This window comes from Anopheles nili, chromosome 2, assembly GCF_943737925.1.
Source record: "Anopheles nili chromosome 2, idAnoNiliSN_F5_01, whole genome shotgun sequence".
Taxonomy (NCBI): domain Eukaryota; kingdom Metazoa; phylum Arthropoda; class Insecta; order Diptera; family Culicidae; genus Anopheles; species Anopheles nili.
Genome location: NC_071291.1, coordinates 36,382,052 through 36,399,760, shown reverse-complemented (window position 1 = coordinate 36,399,760; position 17,709 = coordinate 36,382,052). Strand labels below are relative to the sequence as shown.

The 17,709-nt window shown below is 45.8% G+C and overlaps 1 protein-coding gene across 3 annotated transcripts in view; it reads right to left on the bottom strand.

The window, feature by feature from the left end:
- LOC128730555 (tyrosine-protein kinase Fer) overlaps positions 1–7,132 on the bottom strand; it is a 30,519-nt gene extending 23,387 nt beyond the window's left edge. For all 3 annotated transcript variants that reach the window (XM_053823611.1, XM_053823612.1, XM_053823613.1), the window contains exons 1-2: positions 6,937–7,132; positions 4,663–4,853 (exon numbers count right to left, since the gene is read on the bottom strand). In XM_053823611.1, coding sequence (XP_053679586.1) covers positions 4,663–4,853; positions 6,937–7,132 — 387 coding nt within the window. The remainder of the gene's footprint in view (positions 1–4,662; positions 4,854–6,936) is intronic.
- Between the last annotated feature and the right edge of the window lie 10,577 nt (positions 7,133–17,709).

Below are 17,709 nucleotides of genomic sequence, written 5' to 3'. Positions count from 1 at the left end.
CAACGAGATTCCACCGACGGCACATCCACAGTCCACTAAAATCCAATTAATATCAATTCCGCGATAATTGATGGCAATTGATGTTCTGGAGCGCTCCGTCTGGTCTGGGGGCGGCCAGGTCTCCTTCGATCTCGGGCCCTCGTTTCGTTGCTCTCCGTTGGGCAAAAGTTGTTCAATAACACGCGTTACCGAGGCTCCACCAAAAGGGCAGCTGCGCCGTGTTGCGCAGCAAATGGAAACGAATGCTTCTGCCCACCTTGGCCGGCGGCTGAGCGCAATGTTTCTTCATTTAGATGAGTTCGGAGAATCGGCCAAACAAATGTACGAGCATTATGCATTGGCTGTTCTAACGGCCACGCCGGAGGATGTCGCCTGGAAAAGGCGACTCCTGACGGATGGAAACGTCAAAATGATCCTTCGTCCTGCTGGTAGCGTAATAAAACGCATGTCGGTGTAATTCCTTCGGGTGCATTACAACCGTTTGTGGGCGAAACGCAGGTGCTAGAGCGCTATCCTGTGCGAATTGAGCAGTCCTGACGGTGGTGTAATCGCGTTATTCGATTGATTACGTCGAGCAGTGGTGGGAAAACTGTAACGTCTCGCAGCCCATTTCCTTTCCCGTACAGCGAGACCGCGCGATCTTCTATTTTTGGGGTAATTCACCATTACGACGCAAAGCAGACCACCCGTACAGGGAGGATGGATAATAGGGGGATTTTTTTTATCTAAGTGAGTACCAACAAAAAAGCAAAACCTAATGTAATGGAGCATCTGATGTTAAGAATTAACCAGCCGATGGATGAAGCGTTTTTTCTCTAACTTATCACCGTTTATTAGAAACATTATCTTAACAAGAAGAAGTAAAAGGAAAAAAAAAACCTAAATTTCCAACTAACACACGGCGTTGTAATAAAACCCTTCGCACATTAACCTGGGGGAGGTTGTTTTTGTTTCCTCCTCCATGAAAAATTTCATCACAAGAACCGGATTTCGCGCCGCTCACTCAGCCCTCCCCCTTTAAGCCATTTTGTCTCTCTCTCTCTCTCTCTCTCTCTCTCTCTCTCTTTCTCTCTTTCTATCGATGGGCCAACACGTGTTTTCCACCCCCACTCTCGCCCTTTTTTCCGGACGTACATTGTACGCAACCCCACCAACCTGTGGGGTGAACTTTTTCGTTGTTTATTTATACTGTCAGCTTCTGCTGCTGCTGTTGCTGCTGGTGTGGCTGCCTTCGCCGGTTATGCCAGTCGATTTTGCCCGTTTAATTCGGCTCTCCCACCCACCTAGGCGCACCCCAAAAGGGAAGGGGAGGTGATCATACACACCAACACACCGAGTCCGTGTGGCGTGAGGGCGCACGCGTCCACTCGGTTCGTCTTTCTCCGTTTCAATTTTGGCCACGTTCCAACCATCCGCGTTTGTGTCCGCGATCACGACCGAACGACGCGACGGGATCTGCGTAGCAAAACACGCACCACGGGGGTGGTTTTTGAGACGGTTGATGGGGTTGTGGTAGAGATTCGTTTTGCCTGCCACCATTTGAAACCGGTTGGGAGATACGGCCAGAGAGAGAGAGAGAGAGAAACGAACATGGTTAACCTCACAAAACGACCCCAAGAGTAAAGCCATGTGCGCCGTGTGTCTGGGGGTGGCGCTAGGAAGCGGAACGCGGTCGATGGTGTTGGTGTGTGTGTTTCGCGCAAAAAAAACCCACCACCCAAACCAACACCACCCCCAGGAGGGCAACCTACGGTGGGTCCGGCTCCGGGTGACCTAAAATTGGCGCTAATAAAAATCCGATCGCGCGAGTCGCGCTCGTATCTACGCGTCATTTTTCGCGCGCGCGCGCTCGTCTTCACTTTGCTGCAGCGTTCTTAGGATGCCCTTTGTGAAATTGGGCTCACAAAATGAACAACAGAAAACAGGCAACCTAAGATGAGCAGCCAAACGCGAGGCCCCATTAGCAGGTTTACGCGAGGCCTCGAAGCTCCATTAGGGGCATCGTGATGCGCAACAGCAGGAACTTCGCGCAAGCAACGAACGCTAAGGGTCGGATTAATTGATTTGACAATTCGCTGACGTTCACACCGTCCTCCATCTCCGGTACCGGCCGGTCGGGAAGGCGGTTTGTTTTAAATTAGACAACATGAATGACGAATGGGCGCGCAACGAGCCAACAGCGACCCTACAGAACACACGTTAGACAAACGACGTGCTCACGACGATACTGCTTTACCCACCCACCAGGGGCCCATCCATCTAGCATCTGGCGGTTGTGTGTTCCCTTTTTTTCCCGGCTGTTGGCGCAGAGAAAAATGCACATCTCGCGTGTCACACGTCAAGTCACCGGAAAGTCAACGCCGACCCGAAACCGTGCCACACGTCAGGCGGACGAAAAAGCGAAAGGGCGCGTGAATAATTCATCTTTTCGCCCGTTGGGAGAAAGAATGGCATCGGCCGAAAATGCCAGAAGGCAACATTCGGCACGCAGCCCCCGGACGAAGCTGCATTTGCCGATAGAAGAGCTTCCGATCGCCACGTTATTGGAAGTTGTTTGAACTTACAGTACAATATTTGCTTCATGCGAGCCAAAAACTAATCGCTATCAACACGAGAAGCTAACTGATAAGAAATTCCCATAATTCAGATGGATGTTGTACGCTAAAATGTGCTAATCTCTGATATGAGTTCAGTACGTCGTTAAGCCCTGATTAACCTTTCTGGTGTTGCTTTTTCCACGAAGCTAACCGTGTTCGAACCGTGTGGGAACTACTTTCACCCAAAAATCGTCAATATTTATGCATCCAAATACCGGGAAACCCCGGGGGCTTAAGCAGCGGCTGAACTTCTTCTAGCGAATAACACGCTACTTCGCGTATTTCAACCGGGTTAGGTTAACCCGTTCGCAAACGCACGTGATAACTCATCGGCACTGCTGTTGCGATTCGCACGCCGATTGTGCTGAGGTAGATTGAATAATGGGACCGAAGTGGAAGCTGAGAGTACGTACTCAGTGGCGAAAATAGCGGCGAAGATCGGTAACACGTTACACCACGCCTGGGTTGTGGTTTGGAAGGAAAAATGTGCAAATTTCCCAACCAAATTTCCGCTTTGAACGCATGGCAAGACGCCGGCGAAAGATCTAATTATGAAACGATACCATATCGTAACCTAATGAAAGGAAAAGGAATAGGCCATGAAACACCCATATACAGCCGCCGGTTTGTGATAGTACAGTTCGCTCTTGAAATGAAAGGCAAGCGGCTACACAAGTGTCTTAAGTGGTTAAATAAATTGTGCAACATGTCCTGCGAATTGTTAAGTAAAGAGGTCATAATTGGGCAAATTATGTATCCTCTTTTCAAGATCCTCCGTCTCACGATGACGAGTGTGTTAAAATTTGTCATACAAAATGCTTTAAAAACCGCCAAAGAATTACATTTGGCAGACGTTCAAATAATGAAAGAAAACCCCATACCTTACACAAAATTTGACGAATCATTGAGATATAAATACACTTCAATGGAACAATAGGAAACAGTATCAATGTGTTTAATTGTTACGGCTTTTCCCGGTGGAAAACCGGACCTGCAGGCGAAATGAGACCACCAGCATCCGGTTTGCGCTTTCCCAAAGGATCGCGGGGAGGCATGATCATCGATCCAAGCCGCGTGTTCTACATGGCTCGGTCCTTCGTGTTACGACCAGACATCCCACCCTCCCACCGGAACAACGTCTCGCTCGCCTTCCCCCAGAGCTGAGACCGAGGGACATATTTGTGCAATGACACAACGGCCTATTTCCACTGCTGTTACAATGCCGGGTCAACTAATAGGTTCAAGAGCGAGAGCTATGCAGCTGCGCGCACATACGACGCAGTTTATGGAAACGGTCGTTTTTCTGCTTGCAGTTTGTTCTAGTTTTTTTTTCTCTTATCCACCATATATGCGTCCACTGTTTTCTCATAGATAAATCCCCGAAATTGGCCTGAATTTGGAGTGTAAATTAATTTCGTCCGGTTCTTCCACCGGTGTTTTGCGTGATAAAACACACACTTGCACGATCGATTTTGTCTAACGGGCTTGCATCGGACGCACGGAGTGGCATAAGTAGGTCAGGCTATGTTTCATTCCAGCCATTAAAAGCCCATACAAATGTATCATCAGCACGAGCATCTCTCTCGTGGCGAGAAATTTTCACACCGCAGCCAATGCATGTTACACTTTAGATGGTTTGTGAAAATTTCTTGAATGTTTTCCTGCGCTTGCAGTCCAGAGAGTTACTCGAGTAATCGGGCTGTGCTGCGATGTACCGCGAAAAGATCTCGTAAATTGCTTGGAATAGCTATAACAAGACCAGCTTACGAATGTCCACAAGCCGAACCGGGATTTGCGCATTCGCGAGTGTATTAGCAAACATGAGCGAAAAATGCTAAGCGTTATCAGCCAAAAACGGAAACCACTGGATTATTCGTTTAAATACGACATTAAACCGTCAGCGTTTTGACCCTTGAAAATAAGGCTTGCTTTCATTTAATCTAGCTTGTAGAAGAGCCGCTTGATATGGCTTAAATAAAAATAAAAAATAATCTCCATTTCCTGCTGGGGTTTTCCCGCACCAAAGCGCGGCAGTGCGCACGACAAATGTGACTCTATTACTCACATGGCTGAACTGGGTGGCGATTTTGGTGTGCTCCTCCTGGTACTGCTTCCGAACGCGTCGTTTCTCCTGAGACAGGCTGGCTAGCTTGTCGTGGCACACCGTCTCCAGCTGTTCCGCGTTGGTGCGAATCTGTTTCGCCGTGTGCTCCAATTCCTCCATGAAGCTGCGCCAGGCTCGCATAATGTGGCTTCCTGTGGGCGGAAATAGGAAGCAAATAACAATAAATGACAATCCGATTGGCTGCAAAGCCACTCCTGTGGTGACGGTTAAATCGTGGGTTTAATTAAATCCCTATACGGTCGGGGTGAAAATGGTTTAGAACGACACTAATTAATTTGAATATTAATAATAAAAAACTGGCTATCCTTACGCTATTTGAAGTTAAAAATATGCATACTAAAAGGGTTGCAACACAAAACGCAATATTTTCAGAAACAAAAACGAAAACATCTATTGAATTGTTTCCACATCAAAATAAGACTTTAGACGCCTAAAATCAACTTGCTAAAAGTGCGCCCATTTGAAGTGCAATTAAATTCACAACACTGAGAAACACTACCCGTAAGGTTGCTGGTGCTTAGTCGGGTGGTATGAATGGAAGTATTGCATTTGATTCGCTAATGTGCGGCCCTGACTTTACCTTCAGCCAAATTTCGGGTGCACACAAAAACGTGTTTGATTAGCCGTTAGCATACATTTGATATTCACAGCCGTGTCGTTGCAGCACAGCAACAAAAAAAACATCGCCTTCAAAGCGGACAATGTATTCAAATAAGCCGCACACAGATGTTAGATGTGGGGTGCGTTGTACAATTTACCTCTTTTTATTTTTTTGCTAATTGCCACGAATTGAAGGCTTTTGTTTCCGTTTATTCGTGTTAGAATTGTATTTCATTTCATGCTAGTAAATAAGTAAGTTTAATGTTAAATACAGCATTCATTACACATTGACAATGGTTAGCCGGTTTTTGCGCCAACAAAAGTGTGAAAAACTGTTGACTGGAGAATCAAATAGGATAGCAGGAAAATAATTGACTCTTTTGCGAGCGCAACATGAAATTAGGTAGGAATACCTGTAGGCTTAAAATGAAAGAAGAAGAGTGTCAAACAAAAAGGTTAGCTTTTCAACAGCCTTTACTGTGAATCAAAAGCTGATAAATATTAGCTCAAATGAAAAAAACTTTAGTAGAAGCGTCTGAAACAAAGTAGTTGATTCACAGAAGATCGATTGAAGAGAAATTTTAGCAAAACGTATACGATGATAAAAAAAATCAAATGAAATCCACTGGTCCAGGATGCTTGCTGCTTCTTCCAATTTTACATTGATCTCGAGCAATGAAACAGGAAATGAATAACAAACGAACTAACAAAAAAACACGCTCCGAAAGACGGCATGCGTCGGAAACATCGATGCTCGAGCGTCGATGATAGTTTAAAATGAATTCCACGCAACCGTGCGTGATTGAAGGTGGTATTAAAAAGGGGAAAAAAACGGTGGAAAAAAGAGCAAAACCCAACACAGCCGCGCCATGGCACTGGGGGCGAAATTTGAAGACGCGATCGAGCGAATGGCAAGGAAGTCGACCGGAGGCACGAAAGCGAGAGCCATGATTAGTAAAAGCGGTGATGTGGCTGAGTTTTGGGACGTGGGAACCAACCCGTGCACCGTTTGACCGAACCGAAGCGAACCGGGATGGTAAGCTTCTACTTTCAGCAGGATTTCGGGAGATTGATCAATTACTCTCGAGCAAAACGATGTTCACATCCTGCTCGAGTCGTGATTGATGGCGAAGATTATTTATTTACGATCAAATCGGCATCGTTCATCACGTAGGCATTAATTGTGTGGCAAAGTAATTCCTTTCTGTTTCTGAGAAGTCGTCAAACTAATCCTAATAATACTATAAACATGAGAGGATTCAAGGCTTATGTTTATTTATTATAAATATTTCTTTTGATAATGTATAAAAGTCAAAAAAGAAATAAGCTGTCATGTTAGGATCAACAACATTGAAACGCTTATTTGTATTGAAAAAATATGTTGGTTCTACTACGAAATTGAATGGTGTTAAAAATGTGATAGGGATCACAAAATTCTTTTTTTACAGTATCACTAGAAACATTTATAACACCCAAGAAAATAGAGTAAAAACTGTAAGCAAAGCGTAATGCATAGCATTGATCCGCAATCTTAAATTTCTCTGAAACGAAATTGGTGCATTTTCCGAATGGAGGCGCCCAGTCGCTTATCATCACATGCACCAGGGCACTTACCTTGCAGGTCGTCCGATCGATCAATTTTGAGCCCTTGCTGTGTGACGGCCGCAAGCGAAACCGCGTACTCGCGATCACACTTGGCCTTCTGCGCCAGACATCGCTTCATCGTTTCGAGCAGCTTCAGTTCGGCCTCCTGCCGGTTGAGCAGCGCATCATGCGCCGCTCGACCCTGCAGAGCGGACGAGAAGCCCATCGCGTTTGGTGGAGCGGTAGAACCGTCCCAATCCGTTTGTTTCGCACACTGTTTCCTGCTCTCACGAATCGAATACACAAGCTACTTAGCCACAACCCACTTAAACCGTCTACCACCCGCGACACATGAACCAGCGCGATGGCTGCTACGATCTTGGGGACGCGCGAGCCAACACACGAAAAACCGCACAACACACACTGTTACTACCTGTCGTTGTGTAGCTTCTGCTGTTACACTAATGAAAGGGAAATAAATATTAGCCTAATACAATTTTCCACACCTTTAACGCGCTGAAAAGTAAAACACATCAACGCGCCCGTGCGCATTCGCTGCGTCGCTTCTGAGAGTTAAGCAACAACAAACAAAGCAACCTGAACTACTCGATCAAGGACTGTATACGGATTCGATGGGCGCCCAGGTTTTGACACTATTTCACTTCCGCACGCACATTCGTCCGCAGATGGCGCACACGATCGCGAAGGAAAAGGGATGCATCTATTTTCGGTGTGGGTTGCAAATGGCAACTGACGGTAATCCTGTAATGCACCGAGGCACGCGGATTACTCAATTGCCTTCCTGTGCACAAGCCAGACACATGTTAGAGAGTAAACACAACCGATCGCCACTTTGACACCGTGCTGGCTACAAATAAACCACACGAAACTTTGTGTTTTGCTTGATGGGGGCGCTTGTTTTTTTCTTCGTTTTTGGCTGAAACTTTCTTTCTCGTAGCGGGTGCACTGTTTTTAGAATAAATCGACACCTGTCGACGGGTGCATATAATCTTTGTGAATGTTCTTCAACAGCCTTCAACCATCAGACACGGGTAAAGATTACATGTTCTATTAGGGCCCTGAAAAGATAGAAAACAAGCATTTGTGAAACGGCGCAATAGTATACAACTGTTATTAAAACGCAAAAAAAAATTTACAGTTATCCTAACAAATTTAAATAAAGCATGTCATTGATAACTGCCATGCTAATAAAATATTGTTATAAAAAATCCCAATAATGTCTTCTGAAGAAATCGAATGCTAATTCATGATGTACAAATATTGAGACAATTAGATTTCAAAAGGGATACCCTTTGGCACTATTTCTTATGTAGATTTAAATATGTCAATATATTTGTGCCTCACAAAATGAAAGCTCAATATGCTTTTGAAGGATAATTTGAATTTAACTGATGAACTCTCAGTGTTTGTCAAATAAAGAAATCACATCAAACTGGACTGGGTTATTCAAATTACAAAAAGAAATAAATTTAGGCCAATTGTAAAAATAGATATATCATGAATCCGTACAGCTTCAAGCGTAAACAAACCGACGGCAATAAAAAAAATAGCTGACGGGCATGTTAAAACCAATTGCGGTCAATTGAAAATCCATCGAGCCGTTTAAAATCTTCCACAATTGATACCACTAAAACAAACGTTTGCTTCAGCAGCGCATCCAACAGCCATAAGCGGCACGAGCGAACGGGACAAGAGGGTTTTGGATGTGGTTTAAAAATACACCAGTAAAAAAATCGTCCCTCCTGCATTGAGCACGGTTTACAACGCCCTCGAAGGTATATACGCTATATGCGGCAACAATTTCTCTTCCAGCTTTCCAACACGTAATAATACGTTGTAATTTTAAAGGCAGCAATAAAACGCACTTTCAACCATGCTGCTGGCTATTTCTGCACAGAAAAGCTCCACCATCAGAACACAGTGGGCTTATATCGTTGATCGCGTTTCCTTCACACACACACACACACACACACACACACACACACACACACACACACACACATCACAAGCTCACGTTACGAAAAGGCGAGAACGGTGAGAAATTAGCGGCCCGTCATCTTCCTTTGTCTGCGCTCGCGAGGTAACGTTATCTGAAGCTGCGGGCAGCAGCAAAACTGGATCAGGCGGATATGCTTCATTAGCTACCGATGGCAATGCTCGCAAAATCACCAAACTGGTTACCGAATGATAAAGAAGCACAACGGAGGATGGATGGCCCTCGGAAGATGGGCACGGACCGGTTCCGGGCTAGACATCCTCAGATCCACGGGTGGCGAGAATACGGTTGCATCTTGCACCAATTGCAACACCATAATACTTTACGAGCAAGCGACGGTGCGTATTACGTCGATAATTATAGCTGCATCGTGTGGCGTAACTGATGCGTTGCAATGCCTTGCAGGTTTGCAGTTGGAGTGGTGTAAAATAATGCGAAGAATAATGCGTTTACTGGCAGAACTTTGCGTTTGATTAACCGGGGAAATATGATACGAATGCATTTAAAAAATGTTCCATATCATTTAAATCAATCAAGCAATTGAAAAAAATCGGAATAATAAAAATAATTTTTAAAGTAAGGCGTTGAATGCAAATGAATATTTTCAACCGTATTCTGACTAATAAACAGCCCGAAATCTTCATGTTCTGGGTTGCAATGGAACTTTACCCATGCTAGACCTTCATAAGTAGAAAGAACAATGATTCGGTGGCCATTTGGATACAATGTTTATGTGCAAACAAACTAAAAGAAGAGAGAAAAATACAAAAATGGACAAACATGAGACCGAGTACGAGCCCTTAAACGATGGAAAAATACAGTTTTAGAGAATAGAGAAGAAAAACACGCTAAAGTCTCCTCGTTGTAACGGGTTAATTAAAATTGACGTAATCTCGATATGAGGCAAGGCTTACAAAGTGGAATACTTTGTGTTGTGCTGCTTACGTTAGGAAAGGCAGAAAGGCCCTTTCACCAGCAGTACATGTCCATTTGTGCGATTCGTTCGTTCTTGGGCGCCACCTTTAGCGTGTCTTCTATTGAAAAAAAGGAAAGAAAAGCTCCACCGTTCTTGCCACAACGCATAAAGCTTCGGAGGAGGCTTTTGGGTTTTTTTGTTGTTGTCGATACCCGCCCTCCAACACTCCATTTGGGACGCCATTTGCGCGAGCCTCTTCTTCTTTTCAAACATGAGCTCTCTTTCGGTCTCCTCTCCCCCCCCTCCCCCCCTCCCGTCTTTCGCCTCCTCATCCACCTGGATCGGTCGGGCGTGTTCTTTAAGTGATGCTGCGTTTCCCGGCCGCTTGGTCAGCCGAGCCGAGATGGTTGCTTTGCAGCATATTTTCCTCCATTTTTCTTCCTCCTTTCCATCGACCCCCCCTCGGAACCAAAACCACTCTGAGTGCGTGCTGACTGGCCTACCCCCCTCTCCCTTCTCTCGCCGGTTCTTTACCCACCACCCCCCAAGCACCGATGCCGCCCCGGCTAGGAGGATCATTCGATAGGTAAAGTGTGCTTTACGGCCGGAGGCTTCGTGGAACCAAAACAAAGCGAACCATAAAATATGATCTCGTCTGCGGAAGGGAAGGAGGGGAGAGACGGGAGAACTGAAAAAAAGGAAGAAGAAAAAAGAAAAGAAAGGGAAGCAAATAAGCAGCGGGAACAAAAGAGAACCAGAACGGGTTATGGAACGGTGAGCCATAAGCCGCGACGCCACGGACAGCATAATGAGTGAGTGGGGAAGGGTTCTGTTCAATGAACTGACCCCGCAGGGATCGCTGGTCGGTTGTCCCTTCGAGTGGAGGGTTCTTTTTTTTTGCTTTCTTTCTCTTTCCACCATCGCCTATCGGGGACGCTAATGGATGCATCAGAGAAGGCTGCTCCCAACGTTGCTAGGTGACATCGCCCTTTTGGAGCCGGTGATATGATCTGGGAGTTGTTGTGGGGTTTTTTTTTTCTATTGGATTGCCATTGCGCGTCATGAAGCGTACATGAAGCCATACTTTCGATGGAACAAATTAAATGTCCGCAAGCACATGCAACTAGCCGGCATCGAACTTTCGAATAAATGCCCACGAGTTGTTGAAGTCTGGCGATGAACTTCTCAAAGATCGTTAAGCTTGGCGCATGGTGCAACATGAAAAGTAGGCTATTTCAGGGAAGGTGCATATAGCGCTAGAGACTGTACGGTATAAACACGTGAGGCTTACAAAATATAGTGCACAATATGTAGGGCCAAACACGATTTTTCAATGCAAAAATAAAGACCACACCATCAAACAACATATTGGATTTTGGTGAACTTTCGGAATGCTTTCGAACAGTGCCGCGTTCAACAGGACGACTTGCTCAAGCGCACAAATGCACTAACTGCATCCAAAACATGTTTACAGCCCATCCCCAACGATGCCCTTAATTACAAGTGCGTGTCAGAAAGGGGAATGGTTTCCTTCGCGCCGGGACGGGCTTGGGTGGAACTGGAATGCACCGTTAATGTAGTGTGTGGCGGTGCATCGCACCAGGCTCTGACGCATTGATGTATTTACGCATGATGTGCGTCCAAGGGAAACGGGAATGAATTGCGAAGAGAAAGAGCAGCTGGGGGGGAATAGTAATAGAAATTATGCAATGCAAAATATTCTTCGTAAAATGCAATGTTGAATGTACCGACTGATAAGTGTTACGACAACTAACACCTGATACTTGACACTTCACACCCCAAAATAGCTGGCTGTCAGAAAGAAAATACGTAAACGAATGCATATTTACACGCGTTTTAGCATTGACACGTCGAAGAAGAATAAAAAAAGGCGGCCAATGAAAACAACAATCCGTTTTAAACTATGTTTAATCTCGTCCAAAACTTCAGCCCAATGTTACACAACGCCACCACCATCCCCATCCTTCAGGTGTTTGTGGTTCATTTTATGGAAATCGACGGAAATCCCTGCGCGATCGCGCGAATAAACATGCACACGTACACTTTCACATTCGACAGCGCGGATACATGCGTCGCCCGATCGCGACCATCCATTCACGAGCATGATGACACCGATCACGTTTTGCGATCAACCACCATGTGTCTGCGTGTGTGTGTGTGTGTGTGTGTGTGACATGCACACGGACAGCAACAACAACAACAATACCATCAACACCACGGGCGTGGTTTCGCTCGCTCACGCACTTTCTCCCGAGCGCGCCGCGGTGGACATCAGCGGCCCCTTTTTCCACCCATGGCCCACCCCCTCGCTTCCTCCGTACGCTTCCGGCTCTGCCAGCGGCCCAGCGAGGGGAGACTTCAGCAACTCACAACTCGCGGACGAATGTTGCTAAAGTTGCACTTTTTTCCCACCTTTTCCTCGCGCTCGCGCCAGCAGCCGAGAGTGTGTTGGTCGTTTTATTTTTGTTTTTTTTTTAACTCCTCTATCCACCGTTCCGTGTGTATGTGTGTATGGTGCCACCCAGTGGTGGTCCTCTTGGCCCTTGCACCATCACGCCGGGCACGGAAAACCGGTTAGACCGAACGACGTCACGGAGGAGCAGACGTGCACATATCCTCTTCTCTCGCGAGAACCAGCGGAATAGGAAATCGATCGATAGAGAACGTGTTACAGTGGTGGCCACGATGTTGGGGTGCATCATCGCCCATCCCCGTTGGTCTTTGATCATCTCTCGATAACAAACGGGAACGTTAGGAGCAAAAAAAAGGGCCCACCGTGGAAACGCGTCGTATCGTGCCCTAGGTTTCCCTATGGTTCGTTTCCTCTCAGCTGTTCTTATTTTTAGCCTAGACGTGGAAGGCAAGGATCAAGCGCCATCGATTACGGGCGATGGGGATCGGAGCGATGGAACCTGGGGTGGAACACGGAAAATTGGGGGCGTGAACCGACCGCACCGAAAATGACCACCCACCGGATTAATCTGGCGCCCCTGCCTCGGTCAAGCGGAATTAATTATCAAACACGTGCACAACATAACGATCGTTGGTTCGATGTTTCGTTTGCTACAAGTGGGATCATGTTTGCGTGTGTGTGTATGTGCTTTTTTTTCAAAACCTGGCACGTGTTTTAGTTGCTGTATGCAAATTTATCTCCGTTCGGTGACGTTACGACGATCACGAATCGATTGAATAGGCACGATCTCATGTTTGAGCGATCTAGCTAAAGATCAACAATCGATAAATGCTGAAACAAAGGATGCAAATATCCAAAATGATACTGCTTTGTGTTACAAAAAGATTATACAAGGAACAGAGGATCTTAAAGGGGTGACAGCATCCCTTAATAGAGGTTCTCCCAACACCCCCATCAAAAGCAGGCAGTACAACAAAAAAATGCAATCTAACTGCAATTGACTTTTTGCAAACCCCTAAAACGAAACAAAATTCATCTTCCCCCACCACGAGAAGCAACAAATTTAGCAATTTCGATGCATACCGGTGGCGGTTCTGGCAGATCGAGGTGGCAGCAGATCGATCCTTCTCTCGCGGAATCACGGCGATCGATCGTTTCGCTACAGCGATGGAGCCGATAGGAGAAGAAAAAAAAGGAGCACAATGAAACGCGCAAAATTTACTTGCGAGAACATGTTTTTTTCGCCGCCGCCGTGTGTGGTTTGGAGTCCAGCCGCCGGCGAGCATGTTCTTCTTGGCCCCGGGAGGAACCAAACAGGTTTTCTGGCGTGTATGTATGAGAGAGCGAGAGAGAAAGAGCGGGTTTTTTTTCTCGCTTTCTTCTTCACCTGGATTTCGTTCTCGTGGTCTTTGCCACCGTCGCCACCGTGGGCCCACCCCCTGTCGTGTAGTAGGCCTTTTTCCACGCAGCTTCCCGAGCGTGTGCTCTATATATGCCTTGAGCTGGTCCGGAGAGTGTTGCATGGCATCGCACCAACCAAACTAACACGATTGCAGTTTGCGGCGGTTATTACTATTTGGGCGTTAGCTAAGCGAAGTAGGCAGTTCTTTTGCCGTTGCAAAAAAAAGCACTCGCTAGTAAACATTGCATGGAAGGGCATTCTAAAGACAGAGCACTGCCTAAGCAGCAGTAGTGATTGCTTTGTTTTTTCTTCACTCTCTCTCTCTGTCTCTCTCTCTTTCTTTCTTTTTCACCCTCGACACTTCAACCATTTCGGGCAGTGTTTTTGTTGCTTTGTTTCCCATTAATTTTTTTTTTGCTTGCCATTTTGAAAGCTGGAAGCTGCCGTTTGTTGCTGTTTGGTGCGGTTGTTGTTGCTGGTCCGACCCGAGAAAACCGGAATCGAAACGAAAGCCCCCGGTACGGGGGTTGCGCCGGGTGCGGTTTTCGGCTGCGGGAGGAGTTGGGGGAGGGGGAGCAACAACACGCCAGACACACGATGGTGGAGAAGGAGAACGAAGACGGAGATTTAAACTGTTGTGTGTGCAGGCGCTGCGCTTTTATTGGTGCGCGCACGAGAGAGAGAGAGAGAGAGAGAGAGAGAGAGAGAGCGAAAGGAAAAAGAGGTTTGGTTTGGGCAGAGCCGAATTGTTTCACTCACCTTTGGCAAAACGCGCTGGACGTGTTTTATTTGTTTTTTTTTCTTCAATGAAGAAGACCGCACACGCATATATGGGCGATGGGTCCGAAATCAGAACAGGTTTGTGCAGCAGGTTGACGAAGTGCGGAAGGTAGCCAGGAGTGATAGTGAAAGAGAGAGAGACAGCGAGAGCCAACACAGGACCGATCATGAGGAGGGCTTTAGAATGTCGCAAGGTGAAGATCTTTCTTTTTGCACGATCACAAAACAACAGCAAACATCGCTACTTTTTGACATTTCACCACACAAACACAACGCCACGGGTACACGGTGCCGGAATGCACTTTCGCTGCATGCGCGTTGTCGAGTGCAATCACACACTTCAACTGCGGGCACCAGGTAAAGCACCGCAGGATAGCGCAAACAAACCCAAAACGCACCCGGTATCGTGGAACATCTCCTGAACGAGAGAAAGAAACGGCACCTACGCGCATTCTTTCGCCCGCTCGCTCGCGCACACTGTTCCGACCACGGGCACGGACAAGAGAAAGGGCTTACCGCAGCTCCACCTAACAATCGAGAACGCACTCACTACGCACTGACGAACAAACGGCGCCACACCGCGGTGGCTTCACGCGCGTCGAACACGGTCTGGTGGGAAAAGTTGAATGAAAGCAGACCGCGTGAACGGATGAAAAAGATTCAAAACCCGACCGTTCCCCGAACGCGGATGGTCTGCACGAGAGCGACCCGAAGTGCGATTTCCCAGTCCCAGTGAACAAGCAGCGTCAGTTAACCGTCGGTATGGCGTATTGTTTGACGTGTTTTTGATGGTAGTTGGATGCTGTTTTTTTCGCTTGATTGCACGTTTATCATGGATACATATATCGATGTTGTCATGGCAAATGCATGTGCATGCCTGTGCATGGCTAAGGAAGCCTCCAAACTAGATACAGAATCTTACTCTTTCAATACATAACATCCGATTGGCACATAGTAGATAGCTGTTATATTTCAAATTTAATTTGATCTTATTCATTCTTGATCATCATTTTGTAACATTTATTGTTCTCTTCACCTAATTCCAATTTGATTTCTCATTTATTAACACATCCTTTCTGCATCTACATCGTTTCATGTTTGATAGACAATTTCTTTTATGACCTAGTCGCTACTTATTAATCTTTCTAAACGGTATCATTTCATAAAGTTGAAATGAGTGAAAGGAAGAAATAAAAAGATCGAATTTACTACAAGAAATTGCAAGGATCGATAAATGTTAGGATAAATTTATTTTTTTTTAAGAATACTTTCGATATCTGGGAATTACAGCATGTAAAGAATGCTCTTTCGATTTAGCATAAATTTTACTAGTTTAAGTTATGTATAAGCCACATTTGATATGTAGATGAATGATCAATTTCTACAACAAACAGTTTATTTTTAAACGTAGTATTTTCTTACATTATTCATGAATCTATATCTAAATATCTCCTTCATTGATCCACGATTCATTGATTAGCTTAGCAATTTACATGTAACATAGGCATTTAACTTTGTTCAAATATATTGTTCAATATTAAGCAAGAATAGCTATTCCGTTCAAATCAAATCAAATCAAAATAAATTATATCATGAAATAATCAAGCGTGCTAATCGCAACATTTGGTATCAAACCAGTCTCAAAAGCCGTGAAGTTGCTTTCTTCACCTGAACAACCGCGTGTTGAATGAAAATGCTGAGTTGTCATAGTAACGTGCGCTCCTGGTGATACTGTTCAAATTTAATAAACCAACTGCGATTAGGGAAACCCCTTCGCGATAGCAGCCACACTTCCTACAGACATTGACCGCTAATCACAAGTGTTTGCCGGCCGAATGGTGGATAATTGGTGAAGATTGGCATTGTTTGGCGGGTGATAAGCAACTGCCACTTTTTTTTTGTCTCGTATCTTTATTGATTGAAGCTTTACCGTTTCACAAATACGCATAAAAGCAAATGCAGTCCCACAGAACGTGACTTTTTTTCCTTCCACTCCAGCTGGGGTTTAGCTCACAACGGTGTATTTGTACCGATCTCATCCCCTCCCACAAATGTTGTCGATGTTGGGGGTGAAGTTCTACGCTTACTGCGATCGTTTGTTGTTAGCCTTCACGATGCGGTAGTGTTGCTGCGGTTGTCACGCTGATGGGGTGGTTCGAAAGGTACACCCTGTGCTGCGTAGTGCTCGTGATCGTGACACTGTCCTGCATTCTGGTTGCATCGGTAGAGCTGATGAACCGACTGGAGGATGGCATCAACCGGAACAATGGTGTCCTGTTGCAAAAGCTTGGCTCGCTCCGGTTAGCGGAATCGATGGCGCAATCGGAACTACTGCACGAACGTGAAGCGAGCAATGGGCCACTGTTAGTCGTGATTATCAGATCAGTGAAGCGTAATTACGCTCTCCGACGGGTCATTCGACGAACCTGGGCCCAGTCGGACCGGCGCGTGGTGTACAGATTTGCGCTACATTCTAGCAAGGCTGTAGCACCGGTAGCACACGGAGCCGTAGGTGAGACAAAGCTCGATATCTGGCTGAATCGGCTACATCGTCGTGCTAGCGACAAGATCGACGCACGCTACTTCCTGTTCGTTGATGAACGCGTCTTCGTGAACACGCGGTTCCTGCTGGATGCCATCGAACGGATACTTCCGTCGAAGGAGTTCATCCTCTGCATACCGTCCGGAGATCCTCGACAAAATCTCCCTTGCGATCCTGCTAGTCCCATACTGGTGACAGCGGACGTACGTGGATCTGCGTCGAAGAAATACGCCGTACACGACGGAGGACGATTGTATCTATCGCAACGTGAGACGGAAGCACTTCTCCAACACCAGATAGATAGTGCACCCTGGCTGGCGTACTTCTTTACGGCCTCACTCGATCAGCTCACGATTACGGCCCCACTGACACAGCTGATCGATCGTATTTGGCTCGCAACGGTCGATAACTATACGTCCGTGGAATATTGAACGCTTGTGCACGTGGTTAGCATGCTGACTTAACGCTCTAGAGTATCAGAATACAGTTACAAGATATTATAGGGCCAATAAACTCAAAACTTTTAACATAAGACTCATTGTGACTCATAAAGGGTTTGATTAAACAGATAAAAATACGAATATAAGGAGTTTATATGAATCCAAAATAGTTACAAATGTTGAAGAACAAATCTAGTACAATGAAAGAATGAATACTGTAAGTTAAGAGTACAATATAACAAACCTAAATGTCATTACTACTCAAAAGTATT